Source organism: Platalea leucorodia, assembly GCF_965183815.1.
Source record: "Platalea leucorodia genome assembly, chromosome: 1".
Taxonomy (NCBI): Eukaryota; Metazoa; Chordata; class Aves; order Pelecaniformes; family Threskiornithidae; genus Platalea; species Platalea leucorodia.
The window spans coordinates 5,351,617-5,372,316 of record NC_138823.1 but is presented as its reverse complement, the minus strand read 5'-3'; the positions used below and the strand labels follow the sequence as shown (position 1 = coordinate 5,372,316).

The 20,700-nt window shown below is 39.0% G+C and overlaps 1 protein-coding gene across 1 annotated transcript in view; it reads right to left on the bottom strand.

Moving 5' to 3' along the window:
- TRAPPC9 (trafficking protein particle complex subunit 9) overlaps nucleotides 1–20,700 on the bottom strand; it is a 518,256-nt gene that overhangs the window by 264,785 nt on the left and 232,771 nt on the right. Inside the window, exon 20 of the mRNA XM_082318004.1 lies at nucleotides 662–815. Coding sequence (XP_082174130.1) covers nucleotides 662–815 — 154 coding nt within the window. The remainder of the gene's footprint in view (nucleotides 1–661; nucleotides 816–20,700) is intronic.

The following is a 20,700-nucleotide window of genomic DNA, read 5'->3' as shown; positions in this document are numbered from 1 at the left end:
GCACGAGATTTTTTATGGAAATCATGAAATTTACAGCAACACCATTGGTTTATTTTAACTCTAAACTGAATGTAATTTCTTATTAATAATCACAGGGCAATATTTTACTGCATTTAGAACAACTAGGGGGATTTTATGTTTAGAATAAGTCATCATGCAAGTCCTTTCTAAGCCTTAAAAAGGCTACCCAAGATTAGATATATTACTAAATCTGTAAAGAGGACTTGGAAATAAATTATTCTAATATGTTCTGATTTGCTCAAATGTAATTAAATATATGAAAACTCGCTAAATACAGCTTCATGTATTTCTTCATGATTCAGTTACTCGGTGTGGGGGAGAATAGAAAAATTTGACCCCGTAAAACTACTATTCATCAATCCTAACTATACTTCCTCGGTTCCCTAAAAGTTGGGAAAAACACACAGGGTTTGTGGCAGGCTCAATGACTCAGAAAAAGCCATTATAGTAAGACCCAAGCATCGTCTAAATAATATACAGCACAATTAACCTTAAACAGTCTATAATTATGATAAGCTTCATAGTTCTAATTACTTTTCTTTTCAGTAACACTGCTATAAAGTGAGCTGAATTATAAAATAAAATGTGTCATAGGGCATCTATTTATATATTTTTAAAGCAAGTCTTTATGAAAGGATATAATTTTCCAGCAAATATCCAGCTTGCTGTTAATCTCCAGACCTTTTGCTTGTTGCCTTTCTTCCTCCAGCTGCTTTGCATTCGCAAACTGTGTCCCATCGGTAGGGGATTCTGGGAAGCTCTCAAAATTGAACTTGTCAACTTGGATAGCCATACTGTAGCAAAGGGAACAGAAAGGGAAAAAAAAAAACCAGGATTTTTACGATAACTATGTTACAGATATTACTTCTGCAGAAAATGCAGACCACTGCGAAACCAAGCACTACAACATTAGTCTATTTGTCTCAGTGGCACCTAGTCTGTATACTAATGATATATGAGCCATATGATTTATGCTACTGAAAACAGAAGTCTAAGCCTGTTGAAGATGGTAAGATTTTTTACAAATCACCAATCAACATGTTGAAGCCTTTGTGAGTGCTACACAAGACATCTGTTTTGCAGTTGCAAGTAGTTGACCTTATTGTGGTTCTGCAAAAGTTCATCTGCCTTCACTCTTGCTGTGTAAAAGCTCCTGGTGTGCTTAAGACTTGCTGAAAAAAAGCAACAAGCCTGGGCCAAACGCTGATGAACACACTATTTAAAGTAGTTTATTACTGCCAGCCTATACACAAGTGAAGCGAAATATTATAAACAGAAGTGTCTCCTGAAGTGAACAGTAACACACTTAGAAAGCCACGTGCACTGCATTGGTTTTACAAGCCAACTTCTTAAATTTTCCTCTAAAGATTTCCTTACAAAACTCAGGAAGGAAAGACAAAATAACCACTGTACCAGGGCCTAAATGTGGCCCTTGTCTTTTCTTTAAGAAGGTACTTCCATCTTGCTTAATGTATCTTCATGAATTACAGGCAATATTAATTTCGATATCATAGTATAATTCATTGGTAGTAAATGGTTAAACAATTGCTTTATTAAATGTACGGTAAGGCATAAAAGCAAATTAAATTAAATATATTATGCTATAATGCATACTAAATACTTATATGTTAAACTAGAATCACTAATCTAATATAAAAGGGAATTTAGACCAGCTCACATCACATGAAATGTGGTTAAAGCAGATCTAATATACTGTGCTGCCAAAGCAGCTTTAATTTCCTGAATCGCCTGAAATAGGAAAATAATTAGGGAAGAATTAAAATATATTGCTCTTGAGATGACTTTGCACTTAAGGAAAACAGAAGACCAAGCAACAGCTTTGAAAACCATTCATGATGAAATGCAACCACAATCTAAGACGGGGCATGGGAAGGGCATTTCACAGAAACACAGGATTACTATTATTCCTTTATCTATTTCTACATATAAAGAAGGAAACAGATTCTATAAATGTTGCCAAAAGGAAAAGACTAGTAACAAAAGTCAACAAGAAAGGGCTTTGAAATCCCCCCAGACCAGAAGATATTTTCTATAATTAGCATTAATTTAAGAGAATCTTGACCCTAAAAGAAACTGGGAGAAAATACACGGTAATTACAATAACAAGGAATCATCTAGAGCTTATGAAGTTTACTGTGGAAAGATGAATTCAAATAGGCTCATCATGCTTCACCCTGAGCAAAAACTGACATCTCAGGAGAAGCTGTTAATGGTCCAAGACTACCTTCATCATTAAGAAGTACAAATACAGCACTGAGACAAAGGTGGCACAATTACCGTTTCCGTAAGCTACCTCTTCTGCAGACCGCATCTTTGCTGATCTTCACGTTTAAAAACCAAAAAAGGCAGAGGAATGAATCTATTCCTCTCTGAGGGGTGTTTTTGTTTTGGCTATTTTTTCTACAGCAAGAGATCATTAAGAGTTCTTCATTTGCATGCAAAGACGATCAAGTGCTGGGCACATAAAAAAGCTAACATGAGCTAAAAAAGCGTATCACAGTAACTGCCGGAATCAAGCCAGAAATAAAGAATGTAATGAAAAACACCCAGATACAACCTGTAGAGTGGATTTAAAAAAAAATGTCAGGTCTGAAACTATGACTAACAACATCAGTTCTTACTGGCACTGAAGTATGATTCGATTCTGCAAATGCAGGTTGAGTTTCCAGGATTTTGCGTGGGCAATGCACGTGGAGGACAGAGAGGCAACTGGAACATTCCGAAATCATTTTTGCTTTGCCTTTGTTTCCAAGATTACTTCATCACTCTGTGCTACATAAGCAGATGCAAACCCAGTACTTGATTTCTATTATATACATAGTACTGCTTAAATTCTCACATAAATACTCGTAGTTACCTATAGTCATATTTCGACAATAAATTATCTTAGTTCCGAACAGTCAAACATTTAGAATCCATCTCCCAATGGACCTGGAAAACAGCTCTCATCTAATTATTGTGCCACACTTCTCTAAGTGAATGATGTATTAGAAGAACATTCCTGCCTAAAAATATTTAATATTTAATTGACAGCATTCAGATTGCATTCTTCTGTTAATGGATCATTACTGGCAATATGATAATTTTTTTTCTGGAAATTAAATAGGCACATGCGCACTTTTTTCCCCAACAGTCTAAAATAAATCCACATCAGCTTAAGGACCACAGCCTAGATTACTCTTAACAACAGTTTATTGTACAGCTCTGTTTGAAATAACTTTTATTAAGCTCTAAGGTATGGAAAACTTTAGTAAATAGGGCTCCTAGTACTCAGAACCTCTACTAATTTTTGAGATTTTTTAACCGTGTTTTTATTTATACTCTGTCCACTGTATTTAGCACAGTGACACCTCGTGTCACATGAGAAGATACAAAACCACCCCCAACAACATACTTGCCAGCTAGAAAGTGAAGATGTCTGAGTAAAAGAGAACTACGCAGAGAAAAATATCACACCAAACACTATTACGAATACAGCTGGAGGCAGAATATATGAAAGCAACAAACAGACATAAAGTAAAAGTTTTCAAGACTATAGTTACACTCAAAGTAAAGCATGGCAAAATTAAATCCTAGCTCTTCTTCTTAAACATATATGCCTTTTATCGTCAGTATTCTGCTTCCTCTTGTGATAAAAATATTCATATCAAGTTTTGTCTCTACATTTTTTATCAATAATATTGCTTCAGTATTTATTCCTCAGCCTATGGAATGTGTAGTAAATTGGAAGGCTTTACACAAAAATGAAAATAAAAAATAAATACTGTAACCTAAATCAGTCACTCATCCTTAAAAATTTACCCCTACACAAACACAGCTTCGTCACTTCATTTTTAATACGATCGTTTCTCCCATCTCAAAAGATGCATTTCACCAGTGAGGTATTAACGAACGGACAAACAATTCCCGAAGCCAGTTGACTGAAGGAGAAAATGGATAAGCTGGACATTGGGTTACAATCACCGACTGAAAAAAGGGGTTTTCAATTTTTAAGTGATCTGTAGAGATCACATGGGCTTTATCCTAAAGAAGCAGAAGGCAGTGAAAGGCAACCTCTTGAACATCGCCCCACTTTGTCACGCCGCTGTGCATCAAAATAATGAAACTGAAACGTATTTTAGCTGTAAAAGTCTTTCTCCACTTCTGTCTACAGTTACTTTACAACCTATGTTTCTTGTCAAAGAGTTCTCTGCACTTCTTTTCTCCCAAAATTTGTCCTTGTTTGTTGCGATATACAAAAATCTATAGAATCTATACAGAAAGAAGTAAAAAAAGACAATTCAGATTGAAACAGGCATTCAGTTTATTGCAAACAGCTAGAATAACGATGGCTCACGTTCTGCAAGGGTAACTGTACACACAGTACCTTGCCCTTCACAGTAATGACATATCAGGGAAAACATAAGAGATCTTAAAACTCTGAAGTTAAACATATGCTTGCTCCAGGAAAAGGGACTAGAATTTCATTTTAACCTTCTTTGCCTCGTGGGTAGCTATCCAAATTTCCTACAAGAAGCGTTTTCAATAAATCATGAGATATTTGTATAAAAACACTGCATTATGTAAAAATATTAAATAGCCAATCCTGCAAATGCAAAACAGGTTTTATTTCTCTCTGGCTAACCTTGCCTGTGCAGGAGGAGGGATAAAGTAACAAGAGGTTTCATGAATAATGAAACAATCCTGTTTTGAAACTACTGGGTTTTGTCATGAAACGAGCCCAAGCCGTTGTGACAGCTACTCAGACAACCAAGCATCGTTACAGGGATGCAAATTATTCAAATACAAATTAAGTGAATGAAGAGGAAAAGGTCAGCTCATTGGCAATGCTGATGGTAAGTCGGCACGGTATCATCTCACGTCACCTGTCAGGATGGCTTACAGGGAAAAAAATGACAAACCTTCTGATGGTGCAGCAGACATTTCAATGACAGTTATCTAAAGTCCTATTAAAGTAACAGTACAGAATTATTAAAGACACCAGATAGTTCATTTCACCACTTCTCATAAAATGAGCTTTAACTTGACTGGAAATAGTACGCTGTCCTGACAACAAAATGCACAACAGAAAGGACTTTGCATCAAGAAGAAAAAAACCTTTCTGGAAATGGCATCATGACTACTGCCGAGCCCGCGCCTTGCGCATCCCGCTTTGCTAAAGCAGTGCCAGTTAAAATTAAGCAACACCAAGAGTTTCACAGAAGTGGCAAGTAGCAGATAAAATTAATAGGGGAAAAATTCAGTAAGGGCGTATTGCCTGCAGTGCTGTAAACTCCTGCCTCCTGCTCTGCGCCCCTGCTGCTGGCAGGAGAGCGGGCAGGTCCCAGGCATACCCTCTCCCCCAGGGATGCATCTCGGCTCTTTTCACGTCCCCATCGCTTATAAGAGGAAGAATCTATAAAATGAAATGAAATATGTCACACTCTCCAAATAAAACAGGGTTAAAAGCAGGCATGGTATTAAAAGAATAGCAGCAATCTGGTTAACATAACTAGATTTCATCTTTCATTAAGTAAATAAAATACTGCTGCTTAGGCTGGAAGAACAAAATCTAGCGATAGTCCTTATTCAATTATCTTTAGGAAGAAACAATATAACAGGAACCCAAAAACTCTTCCTCATGGCTAACTACCTATTTAAACACTATAATTCCACAGATGAGTTTGCCAGCTGGTTCCATAATGAAGCTGAAAGGAGGCAGTCGGAGACTTTGTTCAATATTACGCTTCCTGTTCCTCCTCCTTTCTTATACAGACAGTAGGGACACAGAGCCTAGGCCACGTTACTACTACTTAGGCAAAATGCTTACGTATAGGAGTAGTCCCTGTACAGTCAATGACTTTAAATGTCAGGAAAAGCTAGAAGTGAGGATGATACTCTTGTTCTCACTTTCACGAGGAAAAAAAGGTGCATAACGACAAGGTCACTTTAAAAAAAGAAACTTCACCTGATTCCTCCATTGTGCAATCGCAGTAATAACATTTTTGTAACATCGTGTTTCAGGTACACATAATTCTACCCTAAATACAAGTTCTGCAACTTATAGAAAAAATGGTAGAGTAGTGACAGCCCAGTATTTAATAATTTATAGGCAAAGTCGGACCTCAAGAATCAAATCTCTTGTGAGATGAATACATACGTATCACTCGGTGAAAATGAGAAAGTCAAGTCATCCAACTAACATATACCTTGTGTTTACTTCTAATTATTTGACTGCTTTAGAAGCGCAATCTATGTTTCATTCACTACAATAAAACACAACTGTAAAAATAAGTAGCTCAAGCGACCCGTAAGTAATGATCTCTCCTCCTGGCCTCAAACTGACTTCATAAAGAAAAAGGATTGCTTTAATATCTGAACTATGCAGAGCAAAAGATAAATTTTTCCATTAATCTCAAAAAGGTCAATTAAATTTAAAAAAATGCATTTAGAACTTAATTATTTATTTAAAATAATTGAAGAGGAGATAAAAGTCAAAGTAAAGTCTGTAAAATTCAACATCTTCTAGTTCTCTGATCCACAACATTTCAGATGATAAAAAGTTAAACCAGGAAAGAATAGTTCCAATGTATATAATGTAATACTTGAAAACGGAACAGTGTTAAGAGATAGTTAGCTACATAAATCTTCTGTTTAAATGAGATTATACTATGCAGGCTGAGAATCTGCCTTTTTAATTCCTAACTCCACATCTGAAAACCATAAACTAGAAATGAAGAACTAACATCTTTTTTCACTTGCCCATTTAAATAATTTGGACTTCTGTGGCAATCACCATGCAGCAAAACTGTTAGCTACTTGATGAAGTAAGAAATTTAAAATAATAATGGTAATAGCCTACTCCATAAATACACCAATTTCTATAGAGGGCATAAGAGACTAATAATCAATAGTCATTCACTCCATTAGGAAATCTAGAAAAGCGTAAGCATGATAATACTTGAAGACTGAGTTTAATATCCTCCCTTTATTTACCACAACTGAACTACAAATGGATTGTCATCCCATCATTATCCAAAATAATGCCATACTGTAGCTCCTACCTCTCCCTCAGTGCAAAATTATTAATCAGAGAAATAAATTTCAAAAGGTATATGTCCATATTCAGTTGCTCATTTGTATAATTCAGTATTGCCTTTATATGGCAGACAGTTCAAAATAAAACATATGTAAATAAAAACATGGAATTTTGTGCCAGATATAACAAACAAGACCAAAAAACCTCATTCTACAGTCACGCCTAGTTATCATTCCAGCTCTCTCAGTCTTCCCAGGAAAAGATTGAGAAGTTTGCCCACCCCAAGAAGTAAAGAGAAAAATACAGTGGAATAAGGCAAGCATCTCCGTTAAGTTCAGAGCTCCAACCCTTATCTTCCTTCTGACCCTGCACACACCTAACATTAAGGAACATGGGACATAAACGTCAAGTGCCTCTGCTTTTGGCACCCCAAAGAAACCAGAAACACTGGCAAGGAGCACTGTGATCAGGAATCACCACCAGATCACTTCACCGCACGGTCTCTGTCCTGCCCCAGCACTGGTGGTTGGGGCTGGTCCACAGCGGTATGGTACAAGCGGAGCGGCGCTGGGTCTGTGTAGGACCTGCGCAGGACACCAAGACACGCAGAGGGGTCTCACAGCCTCCTGCACATGATAACCCTGGAGCATCAACTCACTTTCTCTTCAGAGGAAAAGCTTAAAAATCCCCAACAAATCACGCAATGGATGGTCCTCTTTTAAAGGAATATGACCAAAACATGTTGCATATGCCTAAAAGGTCATCTTCAAAGATACTGAGATCCTAGTCAAAACCAAACTCAGAGTGCCTGAAACTAAACAGAGTGCTCGAAACACCAGAACAGCCTATACAACCGAGAAATCATTCACACCTGAAGCAGTCCCTCGGTGCTTACACCGGAGGAAATGAGATGATACAGGGCTTTACACAGAAGATTTTTATAAAGGAAGTGATTCAAATGCTTTTGGGTAAAATGATAGGATGCAGGAATGCTCATTGTACACATTTCACCATGCACTATCACTTCAAGATACAATTAGCCTTTACATTAATAGCGAATTATTAATTTACATTGTACTTCCTTGTCGTCTTCTCTATATACAAAGACATTTGCCCTTTTTCCCAGAGCACTGCAGTAAAAGTTCACTGAGAAGATTTACTGTGATAACCAAATTCTTTTCCAAGTCATTGTTTTCCCAAACAATTTCCCTTCCTAGATGTGTAACTTCTATACTTCTATCACATGCGTGACCTTCACATTTTCAGGATTTCTTAAAAAAACAATAGCTGTTGAGAGTGCTCCTTGGTTAGTTCCGTGAAGAGCCTTGTATTCAAGTTAGCCCAGTCCACAGACTTTAAAATGTTTGTTTTGCCACAGCCTTATTGATTCTTTTGGTATATAAAGGACTTATACAGATTTTATTACAGATTCTCAAGTCCCAGAAGGGAGTTTTGTGAGTGACTGTATTGGGTTTGCGTGGCAAGGCTTTGGTAGTCACGGGGCTTCAGGGGTGGCTTCTGTGAGGAGCTGCTAGAAGCTTCTCCTGTGTCCGATAGAGCCGATGCCAGATGGCTCCGAGATGGACCCGCTGCTGGCCAAGGCCCAGCCCATCGGAGATGGTGGTAGCGCCTCTGGGATAACATATTTAAGAAGGGGAAAAAGAAACTGCTGCGCAACCGCAGCCAGAGAGAGGAGTGAGAATATGTGAGAGGAACAAGTCTGCAGACACCAAGGTCGGTGCAGAAGGGGGGGAGGTCTTGTTTCAGGCGTCGGAGCACAGATTCCCCTGCAGCCTGTGGGGAAGACCATGGTGAGGCAGGCTGTCCTCCTGCAGCCCATGGAGGACCCCACGCTGGAGCAGGGGGATGCCCGAAGGAGGCTGTGACCCCATGGGAAGCCCACGCTGGAGCAGGCTCCTGGCAGGACCTGTGGACCCATGGAGAGAGGAGCCCGTGCTGCAGCAGGTTTGCTGGCAGGGCTGGTGACCCCAGGGGGGACCCACGCTGGAGCAGTCTGCTCCTGAAGGACTGCACCCCGTGGAAGGGACCCACGCTGGAGCAGTCCGTGAAGACCTGCAGCCCGTGGGAAGGACTCTCGATGGAGAAGCTCATGGAGGACGGTCTGCCCTGGGAGGGACCCCAGGCTGGAGCAGGGGCAGAGTGTGAGGAGTCCTCCCCTGAGGAGGAAGGAGCGGCAGAGACAGCGTGGGATGAACTGACCCCAACCCCCATTCCCCGTCCCCCTGCATCACTTGGGGGGAGTAAGTAAAGAAATCAGAAGTGAAGTTGAGCCTGGGAAGAAGGGAGAGGTGGGGGGAAGGTGTTTTAAGATTTAGTTTTTGTTTCTCATTATCCTACTCTGATTGGATTGGTAATAAATTAAATTAATTTTTCTCAAGTCAAGCCTGTTTTGCCCAGGATGATAACTGCTGAGTGATCTCCCTGCCCTTATCTCGACCCACGAGCCTTTCGTTATATTTTCTCTCCCGTGCCCAGCTGAGGAGGGGGTGTAATAGAGCGGCTTTGGTGGGCACCTGGCCTCCAGCCATGGTCAACCCACCACAGTGACACCATACTTAAACTAGCCTGTGAAAGAATAAAGTTGGAGGATAATCAGGACATAATCAGTTTAAGAAACCAAAGCACCAGTACAACAGTGAACATCTCCCACTGTAGCAACATGGTCCATGAGTTTTGACCTACAGAGCTTATTTTATAACTACTACCAGGAATAATGTTCACAAACATGAGTGGAGCACAAGAAGCTTTAATCATGCTCCATAAGTCTGAGCTCCCAGTGAGTAAGCCTCACCTGAGGAGTACAGGTTTCATAGCAGTCAACTTATGAGGAGTGGCTGAGGGAGCTGGGGTTGTTCAGCCTGGAGAAGAGGAGGCTGAGGGGAGACCTTCTTGCTCTCTACAACTCCCTGAAAGGAGGCTGTAGCGAGGTGGGGGTCGGTCTCTTCTCCCTAGTAACAAGTGATAGGACGAGAGGAAACGGCCTCAAGCTGCGCCAGGGGAGGTTTAGGTTGGATATTAGGAAAAACTTCTTCACTGAAAAGATAGTCAATCATTGGCACAGGCTGCCCAGGGAAGTGGTTGAGTCTCCATCCCTGGAGGTATTTAAAAGACGGGTAGATGTGGTGCTCAAGGACATGGTTTAGTGGTGGACTTGGCAGAGATAGGTTAATGGTTGGACTCAATGATCTTAAGGGTCTTTTCTAACCTTAACAATTCTATGATTCTATGATAACTGCTCAGCAATATTAATTGAAATTATACACATCTCACACACACACAAAATTTTTACCTAAACAATATTTTCTAATAAAACGCTGTATGCACAAGAAGTTTATTTAATGCTTCCTCCATCATTAACACCTAAACGTGTGTTTAGAAGCATGCTCAGAAACAAGCTATTTTCAGAAAACACTCTCTCCCACGGAGCAGTGCAGCAGCCTGAAAGACCACATTGGTCTTACCGGTTCTCCTCAACAGCGACAGCCTTAAGGACTGTTAAGGTGCTAGCCTGTGAGCACTCGCCCTCCGCCCAGGAAACGATGGGTAACAAACCCTGGCGTTGCTTCTCCTCCTAATGACACTCAGGCTTTAGCAGCCCTGGATCCAACTTCAGCAATATGCAGAGCTGGGATTGTCTTTACTTGTGTCTCATCACGTTCATATTGATTTACCTTTGCATATGTAGCCCGACATATTGCTGTGTTGCATTCGTTGTCTGCTTTGCCCGATTAGTATATCAGAAAATGAGCGCAGCTCTAAAATACCATGTTATTTTAGCCAAAACTCAACTGCTGTCACTTCCCATTTGGAAATGGCCGTATCTTATCAAATATCTGCCCTGCCAGTTGCCCTCTTATTTAATGAGCCATGAGCTGGAGCTCCCATGGGAAAGGGCAGTGAAACCGAGTGGCCACCAGCCTCAGACCTGAACACTACAACTAGAAATTCAGCATTTATCTAATTATTAAAATGGAAAAATACTCATTTTGGAGCAGTTGCCTGCCATATTAACCTACCTTAGTCAATTAGGGTGGTATAGACCACACATTATATACGGGCAATCGATTGCGCGGCCCTGTTTGTGTGCCTGCCTAATGTCCAGGCAGCGACACAACCATCTTCAAAGAACTAAAGCAAATTAAAAAAAAAAAACATTAAAATCAAACTAGATCAAAGGGCTTTTTACTCTTCTTTCCTATGGTTCAGAAATAGTTTGAACACAGTCATTTGAATTTCAGAAAGGAAAATTTCACATTGCAAAGAATATGCAGCTAGTGTAGAGGAACTCAGAGGTAAAACCAGGATTTTTGGTGCCACTAATAAAACAACATTTGTTATCATTTTCATATACACAAATTTCTTATATGAGAACGGATTTTGTCACTACATTTGGAGGAAGTGGAGGGAAGGGGGATTATAAATACTACAAGTTATGAGCAGTCAGCTAACGGTGTCTGAGATAAAGACACTTTGGTTTTGAGAGACTTCCAGAGCGCCCTTTGTTATCATGGCAAGCACAACGCCTCCAGCTGAGGAACAGTTTAAAACAAAATCCCCCAAATATGACCTTTCAATTAAAAGTTCACCCTGAAGGTATCATTCTAAGTATGCTACCAAACTTTTTCAAAATTTTCATGATTTTTAAGAGAAAGTCTTCTTCTTGAAATGAGGAATACCCTAACAGGACTAAGGAGTGCTGTAATTTTTCATTTAAGTATTTCACTCACATCTACTTCAAATAATGCTTTAAAAATGTCTAGCTTTAAAAATATAGTTTTTAATCTTTTCAGTGCTTCATAAAATGAGAAACAATTATTTCAAGTAAGAAATTAACTTGATGTTATTGAGAAGCTTTAGTAGTGTTTCAAAATACATAAATTTTGAAGGTGGGTTTTTCTTCAGCATTTCTTTTTAACCTAGACATTTACAAAGTCTTTTCATTCATCTAAATCTAAATTTTATGGACTAAGAAAAAATTTTAATCAATTTCTCTGAATCTGTTTCTTTGTAGTATTCCTTTATAGATATTAATGCTCAGAAGATGATGCTATCTAAATTTCTGCAAGACAATTTTTCCTTTAAAAAAATGCAACCTCGAGGTAAAATTCAAAGGTACCAAAATAGAGAACAATGATTTGAGATCTCTTTTATGAAAATTACAATTTAACATAGCAAATCCCAGAGTCCGATTAACCCAAATGATAGCCTAGTACTACCAGACAAATTGTACCCCAGAGTTGTGTAGTAGTTTTATAAACCTCCCCATCCACAGCTCAGAAGCCTCCATGCTTCCAATTTGCTAATTTTCTCTGAGTTATTCAATTATAGTGGCATAAATGGATTATAGGGTTAATATTAAAACTGGAAGCATATATTATTAAAATTGGGTTTATATATCCTATACTAAGCAAATAAGACTGTAAATATACTAAGGAAAGATTACACAATCCGCTTTGTTCTGAAGCTAAGGTTTTATACAAAAGATTTCCCTTTTTATTGCTTACTATTCTCCATTTCTCTTCTTCCATACAACTGAAAAAGAGACGCCATCAAGCAGTAAATCGAGGAATAAAGCTGCAGAGATTTTTTTACTCCCGTTTATTCCCATTGAGCCTCCCTCAGGGATATACAAATTGGAAATTGTTAAATTATCATCTAATAGGCAGCAACAACGTAGGCGAGACCAATTAAGTAAAAAGCAGAAAGTTCTATTACACATGTAATTAAATGAAATTCTTTGACTAGACTACATTAGAATCATTTCCCAAAAAGGACAAAACTTGACTTTAATCAGCACATGACACGTTGTATGACATGCCACTAAAATAGTACATTAAGAGTTTTGATACTACTAAAAAGAGCAGTTTTCTTAATTGTAAATCAAGTTACCTCCAGGTGGTAGGAAATGGGCTGAATAGCAGCATTCCTTCCTAAATACACAAGACACTAATGACACATAATTGAGTACAAAGTCATAAAAGAGTAGTTTTCTTTTTTTTTTTCAGCTGTAATATCCTTCAAATAGGTACCTACATACATTTTTTGGACTGTTCGCTTACAGAAATCCATACAATATCATAGACCGCAGGAAATCACTAAATCACATCACCACTTTAATTGCCAGCTGTAATGTGAGTGACAATAAGAAGGGATAATTTTGGCTTGTAATCATGAACATCATCAACAAGAATAATGCAGTGGGGGGGGAAAAAAAAAAAGTAGTGCAAACAATTCTCATTTACAAGCTTTCGGGCTCTTCATCTCTCACCATTCTCAGCTTTGAGGCAAACTATTGCTCGTTGGAGGCACCGGCTCAGCAGTGCCGGAGCCCTGTCCTCGTGCCACTGCACGGGCGCTTTGGTCCAGCCCTGGCAGCTGCTTCAGGAGCTGGAACGCCGGCCGGGATGAAAACACGCTCCAAAAGGCAGATACGAGGGACTCTCCTGGGCTCTGGAAGCCAGAGCAGGAGGAGAAGCAATGCTTACCTCTCTCCATGGCGCTTTTTTACACTTGTCCTGTCTGAAAATTGTCTAAGCCAGTCAAAAAGTAAGGCATCTTCACCCCATTTTGCGAACAATACAATAGGATTTAGTTAAACCAATAACTGTTTATCAAACTGATAATCAGAATATCAGATATGGATTAACAGCTCTAAACACAAATTGCATTTTGGAACTAAATTAATTCTGCAATCGTTCTGCAAATGAGGGGGGCGAACAGTTTCACAAACCTGGGACAACCTGTGGACCCTAAGCTAAACCAGTACTTTCCTTCAAGTAATTCCCAATAACTCACTTTTTATCTATCCCTTTTCAAGGTATATTTCTTTAGACAATACCATTTCAATAGCAAATCTGTGACCTTTTGTCTTGAGAAAGTTCCTGTCCTATTGGAATACATTTGCCAAGCAGGCTTAGAGACCCTGGTTAAATCATTATCGTTATTTCATTATTGGAAATATCACTTTATTGTTTCTTTCATACATATACACAAACTAAAATGGAAGACTTGGAAAGAAAATAAAGTAATTTGCTTTCTCAATTGAACAGTATGGAAATGCAGAAAATGAAAAAGCCACATCATTTAAATTGCATTAGGAAAAAAAAATAGCCAGGTTATATCAAAAGAACAAACAGCTTACTTTTAAAAATGCTAATTTTTTAAAAATGTTAATTATTTGTGTAAATCAGTTCTTGTGCACAAGAGATCAAAAATAAGTGAATTTGTGTAGTTGATAGCAGCACTGAGAATAGCAAAAAGCAATATGAAAGACAAAAACCAGGGCTTGTTTTGGTGAGTGTGTTTTCAGGACAAGTAGTGCAGACATAACCAACTGCCTAATGTCACTGCCTGCTTGGAAATATCATTGTACAGGAGTCCAGCCTGCACAGCCTCTCCGATAATGCCAGATAAAAGACAAGAAGCTCTCCTTCAAATTACAGATGGCCTGCTCTTGCCAGGAAAGGAGACCTAATATCAAACTACAAGAGAGAACACGAGAAAGAAGTTGACTTGAACACACATAGAACAGCCTGGGAAACAAACAATAAGGAGTACTGACGTAAGAATATTCCTCATCTAGACTGAAATTCCACAATTAAAGCCTGTGTATATGTACTTATTACCCGTCGTCACTATTTTATCAGCGCTCGCTAATTACTCCCTAACTCACTGTTGTGGTTTAACCCCAGCCAGCAACTAAGCACCACCCAGCCGCTCGCTCACCGCCCCCCAGCAGGATGGGGGGAAGAGAATTGGAAGAGTAAAAGTGAGAAAACTCGTGGGTTAAGAACAGTTTAATAATTGAAATAAAATGAAATAAAATAATAATAACTGTAATGAAAAGGAAAATGACAAAGAGAGAGAAATAAAACCCAAGAAAGACAAGTGATGAAACTGAAAACAATTGCCCACTGCTAACAGACCGGTGCCAGGCCAGTCCCTAAGCAGCGGTCCCCCGGCCAACCTCCCCCCTAGTTTATTGGTGAGCACGACGTCCTATGGTACGGAACAGCCCTTTGGTCAGCTGGGGTCAGCTGTCCCAGCCACGTCCCCTCCCAACATTTTGTTCACCTCCAACCTTCTCGCTGGCGGGACAAGCAGAAAAGGCCTTGCCTCTATGTAAGCACTGCTCAGCAATAACGAAAACATCCCTGTGTTATCAAGGCTGTTTTCAGCACAAATCCAAAACATAGCCCCAGAGTAGCTACTATGAAGAAAACTAACTCTGTCCCAGCCAAAACCAGCACACTTACTTTCATGAAATTCTCTAATTTCGTGTTAAAGAGGTCATGACTCTGAATATTCTTAATTAAGTCCTGTCCTACTCAAGTCACTGTGTATTCAGAAGGAAAGTAAGTGACAGCCAAAATAAGCCACTAGTGATGACCATCTTAAGATATGCTTTCCACCAATATATCCAGGGGAAAAAAAGGAAATATTGGTAAAGTACAATATATTGTGCTTGACGCTGTTGGGCATGGCAGTGTTGCTGCAGGATGAGATGGGGTAAAGGCTGCTCACAAGTAATACAAAATACATTAATAAGAAGCAGTTTAGAGCATTAGTTACAGAACACAGCACAGCCTATTATTTAAGCCTATGGATATTTTAAAAAACATCTCAATGAGTTAACACAAACTGCACTTTCTAAGTTCACTTTAGTACTTAACAAGTCTAAAGTCAAATGAAAAACAGGACCTCAGCTCACGACTTCAAGCATGATGCATACGCTCTCCTATCTTTAAATTAATGTTTCTGAACTTCTTAACTTTCACCTTTCATTTCATTTTACATACGTACTTTGCTTTTCCCTCCAGTGAATAATGAAAAATATACAATATAGAGTGTAATGCCTAGGAATAAATCTAAACTGAATTCAAGGGGGAAAATGCAGCTAAATTGTTACATTCATGGAAGGATCCAAAACAGTAAGATCTGATCAAGCAGCTAAAAAGACAACACTTATAACAATAATGGATATCAAATAGATAAGAAAAAAAAAAACCCTAAAGATTTGCAAGTGCATGGAATTAATAATGACAAAATATTTACTAAATCTACAGATGTCGCTTCATTCTTTTACTCCCATTTCTTCCAAAGTTCAGTGGATTTAATAATGCCGTTTCTTTTCTATGGGTGAAAATTTTGATTGTTTCATGATTTTTATTGTCACAAGCCTTTCTAGAAAAATAAATTACTCTTTTGGTGTGACAGCTTTAGAAGGTGTAGGTTTACTGATCTCAAGGTACAAAAACATTTTGTGTTTTGATGTACCCTGTTTATTTCAGTGAAGAAATCATCTATTCTCAGTCTCAGTTCTATCAATAATTAAAACGATTTTTTGTAACATGAAAGTTTTATCAAAAAATATAGACAAATTTTACACAAAACTTTAGCCCTGCCCATAAATCCTCCTTGCTTAAACTAAGTTAACTTGGGGGATAACAATCCTTTGTTTAATGTGCACTTACATTCTAAAAAACTATCCTATGGTTTATTGGGTCAGTGACTCCGAATCAAATTTCTTTCATTTATCATTTCATTCTTCCCTTTCAGTCTTCTAATCCCCCCACTTAGATTATTAATGTTCATAACCTTTTTCCCATTCGTCACTATCAATAACAAGCTTTTCCAAAGTCTCTGCTGTACCCAGAAGAGGAGGAAGCGCAAAGGAAGGTCAGAATTTGGCCAAGTAATTAGAATTCAGTTAACATTTCTGTAGATAATACATGGTCGAGACTATAATGAAACCCTTTATCATGCTCTTCCACTCCAGTGGCTAAACAGTTTTAAATATTTATAAATATGGAAAAGGAAGGTTATTCACCAAAAACTGGAAGTTCTTTTAAGATGTCCTGGTTCACGTGAGTGTTTACGTATTGGTTACACTTACCTATATGTCCTAAGCTACTTTTTTAGCCTTAGCCTTATCACCTCACTTAACGCTTCACTCAAGCTCTGACCCATCCACATTCTGCTGGAAAATGACCCCAAAACAGACAGCGTACTCCCCTCACCCCCTTCAGCTTCTCTCAATGTCCAAACTAAATTAAAAAATAAAAAGTGAGACTGATAAATGGAAAAAGTCAGCTGACTTTTTAAACTGCAAGTCTTAAAGAGTTTGCAATCGCCTCCATCAAGCTCTGTGTTAAATTAGTGTCTGGCCTCTCCACCACTGTTGAGAACAGATAAATTGCATCTTTACCTGTTATCAATGAAAACGTGTCTAGCTGATTTGGGGTAAATTTGTAGCTCTGTGAGCCACTCAGTCAAGTGCAGAGATTCTCCCCAGACCGCACACTTTTGATCTGAACTTTGGGGCAATTTTATAACTCAAAAGACCAAGTAGCCTTGGAAACTTAGTCATGATAATGTGAATATAATTACTACAGCAGTTTCAATGTGTTCTTCCCAAGGTATTTTTAAAGAGCTGGAATTGGAGAAAAGCATCCATCATTAGTTACACCCAGTGAATCAGGAATACAAATCAGTGCATTAGAAACACAAATCCACTAATTAGAAACACATCTGGTCTGGGCCAGCAGAGCACCCACAACAGAGTCAAATCTCTTGTGGGTATCCAACACAAATGAAATTCCAGACAGTTTCAGCGCTGAAAATGAAGTAAAGATTACCTTGGATGCTAGCTCTTTTATTTGGAAGCCAGAAATGACTCAGACAAATCAAAACGCTTTGTGCTTCATTTTACACTAGTTTCCTGATACATATCACACAGTCCTATCAGTACCCATCCAGACCTGCAACAAGATCATTGCTGATATAAAAGGAGCTCAGAGCTCCAATGCACTTACATGTATCAGGGATTTTGCGTCCTAACCAGGGAAAAACCGTAACAGGGTAAGGGCTGAAGATGAAAGGCTCCTCTTTGCAGATTCTGGCCATGTCCCATCATCAAACAAAAAGCATGGCTCAAATTAACCCGAGAAAATGAAACAGCTGCACAATCATCTCTAGAAATTTTTGTACCTGTTTGAAGTAATGATAAAAAAATAACTCCACTTAACTTGGAAGTGTACATATCTACTGGTGCGGAGACCTCCATGAACAGCCTTAGAGTTACAGAGAATCCAAACCACATGTGCCTGTATTGATAGTGGTCTTGACCTTTGACAAACTGATTATATTTACACAAGAACGTGCCAAATACGAAAAGCACACCCTCCATAAGATGAATAGAAACAAACCAGTTTTCCTTATGAAGTGAGCAAATTATATTTCAACCACAGCTATCATATTTAACTTGAACCACAAAAACTGTTTGCCATTTTCTGAAATTCAGAATACATCTCTGTCCTTTTTTTCTCTTTGTTACCAGAAAACAGCTGACGTAAAGGTCCATTCTTCTCAAATGAGAGGAAACGTACTGCAGAAGACATTTAGCAAGGTTTCTAAGCAGGCTTTGATGAGGAATGTTCCTGAGAAGGAGGGAGAAAAGCCAGTGGGCAAAGTAATTATTCTTACTGGCAAGGGATCTAACAGTGGGATTTACTTCAAGATAAAGAACCTTGTACTGGTGTCTACACAGGTGTTTAAACACCCATTAAACTCAAGGGAGGAAACAAAGAGGATGGTCCCCTATCAAAGATCTGGGATGCCATAAGGATGACCTTACTGCCGTGTAGCAACAACCGCAGCCAAAGCAGATAAGGGAGATGGACAATCCCCTTGTAAAGATAAAGGTCCTTGCCGGAGCCCAATTAGGGGGGCAGAGAACAAATGACAGCTTTTGCAAAGTTAGTTCCAGCCTCAGAGGCATTCATTGCACAAGGAACTGCATCTCCCTATTCTCCAGCTCTTCCACAATGGGGTTTCTCGTTGGCAGAGTACTTTGTCTCTTACAGTTCTGAGAAAACAGTTATCTAAGCTGCGGGACGTGCCCATCGCATCAACCTGTGACACAGTAATGACACAGCTTTGCCTTAATTCAGTACATCGACTGTAACGACAGCTATGTTGTAAATAACATGTTATGGATGTCAGTAATTCCAGGCGTCTCAAGGACGCAGATCGACAATATACTTCTATTAAGGTAATTGCATTACCAAGAAAAAAGTTTCCAAGATGTTCTTGGGAAGTCCTGGAAGTTTTAATGCTGCGGAAGCTCCAGGGAAAGACTGAGATTTCCCCGGACCTGTGCAGCGTGGGGCTCGCTGAAGAACACTGTGACCTGACAGAGGGCTGCAGTAAGGCATCGACGGCAGAAACGCTCACAGCCATAAGCACCACCAGAGCAGATGAAGACTATTTTTTTCCTTCTGTTGGGGCTGATAAAGGCTGCTTGACTGAGGCCTGCTCCACCCCGCATTGTAAACACCCACAGGGCCCTAAGGCAATAGAGAAGGTAATTCTGCTATTCGTGACAGAGCACTAACCAAGGACCTCCCTCAAGACTGAGTATTCTGAAACTTTTTGTCTTTTTCATTTGGAAAGAGGAAATCAAGAAAAGAAAATCTACGTGCTTTGGGATCAAACATGAAAAACTGAGATTGAGAGGTAGAAACAGATTGAAATGAGTGAGACCCTCAAAGCTCAACAGCTTCAAAGCCGACATCCAAAACTGCAAATCACCTACAAATATTTTTGTCTAAGCACGCAGAACACAAGCAAGGCAATATTCTAAAAGGGACAGCAAGGAAACAAGAAAAACACAGCTGCAATGTCATGCTAAGAATGACACAGGTAGATGAAGTCTCCTTCAGGAGGTACCCACGTATTTTAAGGGCATTAGTTCATTCAGTACAGGAGAAGTTAAAGTATTTGGTGGCAAGCAGCTGGAAATGCACACATCCCTGTTAGAAAGTGTACATGGGGCAATCACTGAAAGAAAAAAAAAAAACTTTATTTATTTTAACAACAACAAAAAATGCGTCAAAAGCAAACTATACAAAGAGAACAGACGTAGTTGCTATAAAGCATTATTTCCACAGCCAGTTTTCATTAAGAGAAAAATACCTGATATCCTAGGCTTTGATCAAATAATGTGTGCAGAAGCAGCAAGCTATTTTATGAGATTCCAAGACAAGCTTCTCTCAGTTCCATCAGGGAAAAAAATAAGAAAGAAAAAATGCAAGTCATTGCATGGTGAAACCGCCCCTGTTCCAGTACCTTACACTTCAGTCTTTCTCTGGGCTAAGTTTTAATTGTGAATTTATTGAAAATGTAGGGTAGGGATAATTACGCTATCTTTTTTTTTCTGGTTTAAATTGCTAATCGGTACATTCAAACCTTAGGCTCTTTTATGCATAGCTGGGGTTTTGGTTTTATCCTGAAATTGGATTGTTTTTCAAAAATATCTACAATGTCAGAAATGAATACCCATTAAAACATGAAAAGATAGCATAAAGATGATACACAGTACAAACTATACCTGTTCTTTTTAAGGGAGAAATCCACACAGCCAGAGCAAGGCAGCCAGAAACCACTTCCCAGCAAACATACAGTTGTATTGAATCATTAAGCCAGCACAGGGCTTAAAAGGATAAATCTCAGCTTTTAAGTGCAAAATAGAATTCAATTTTAACTACTGAGCCATGACCACTGCCTTTTTAACAATGTTATAAAAAGCTACTTGGCTTTTTCAAATTTAAAAAAGTCAG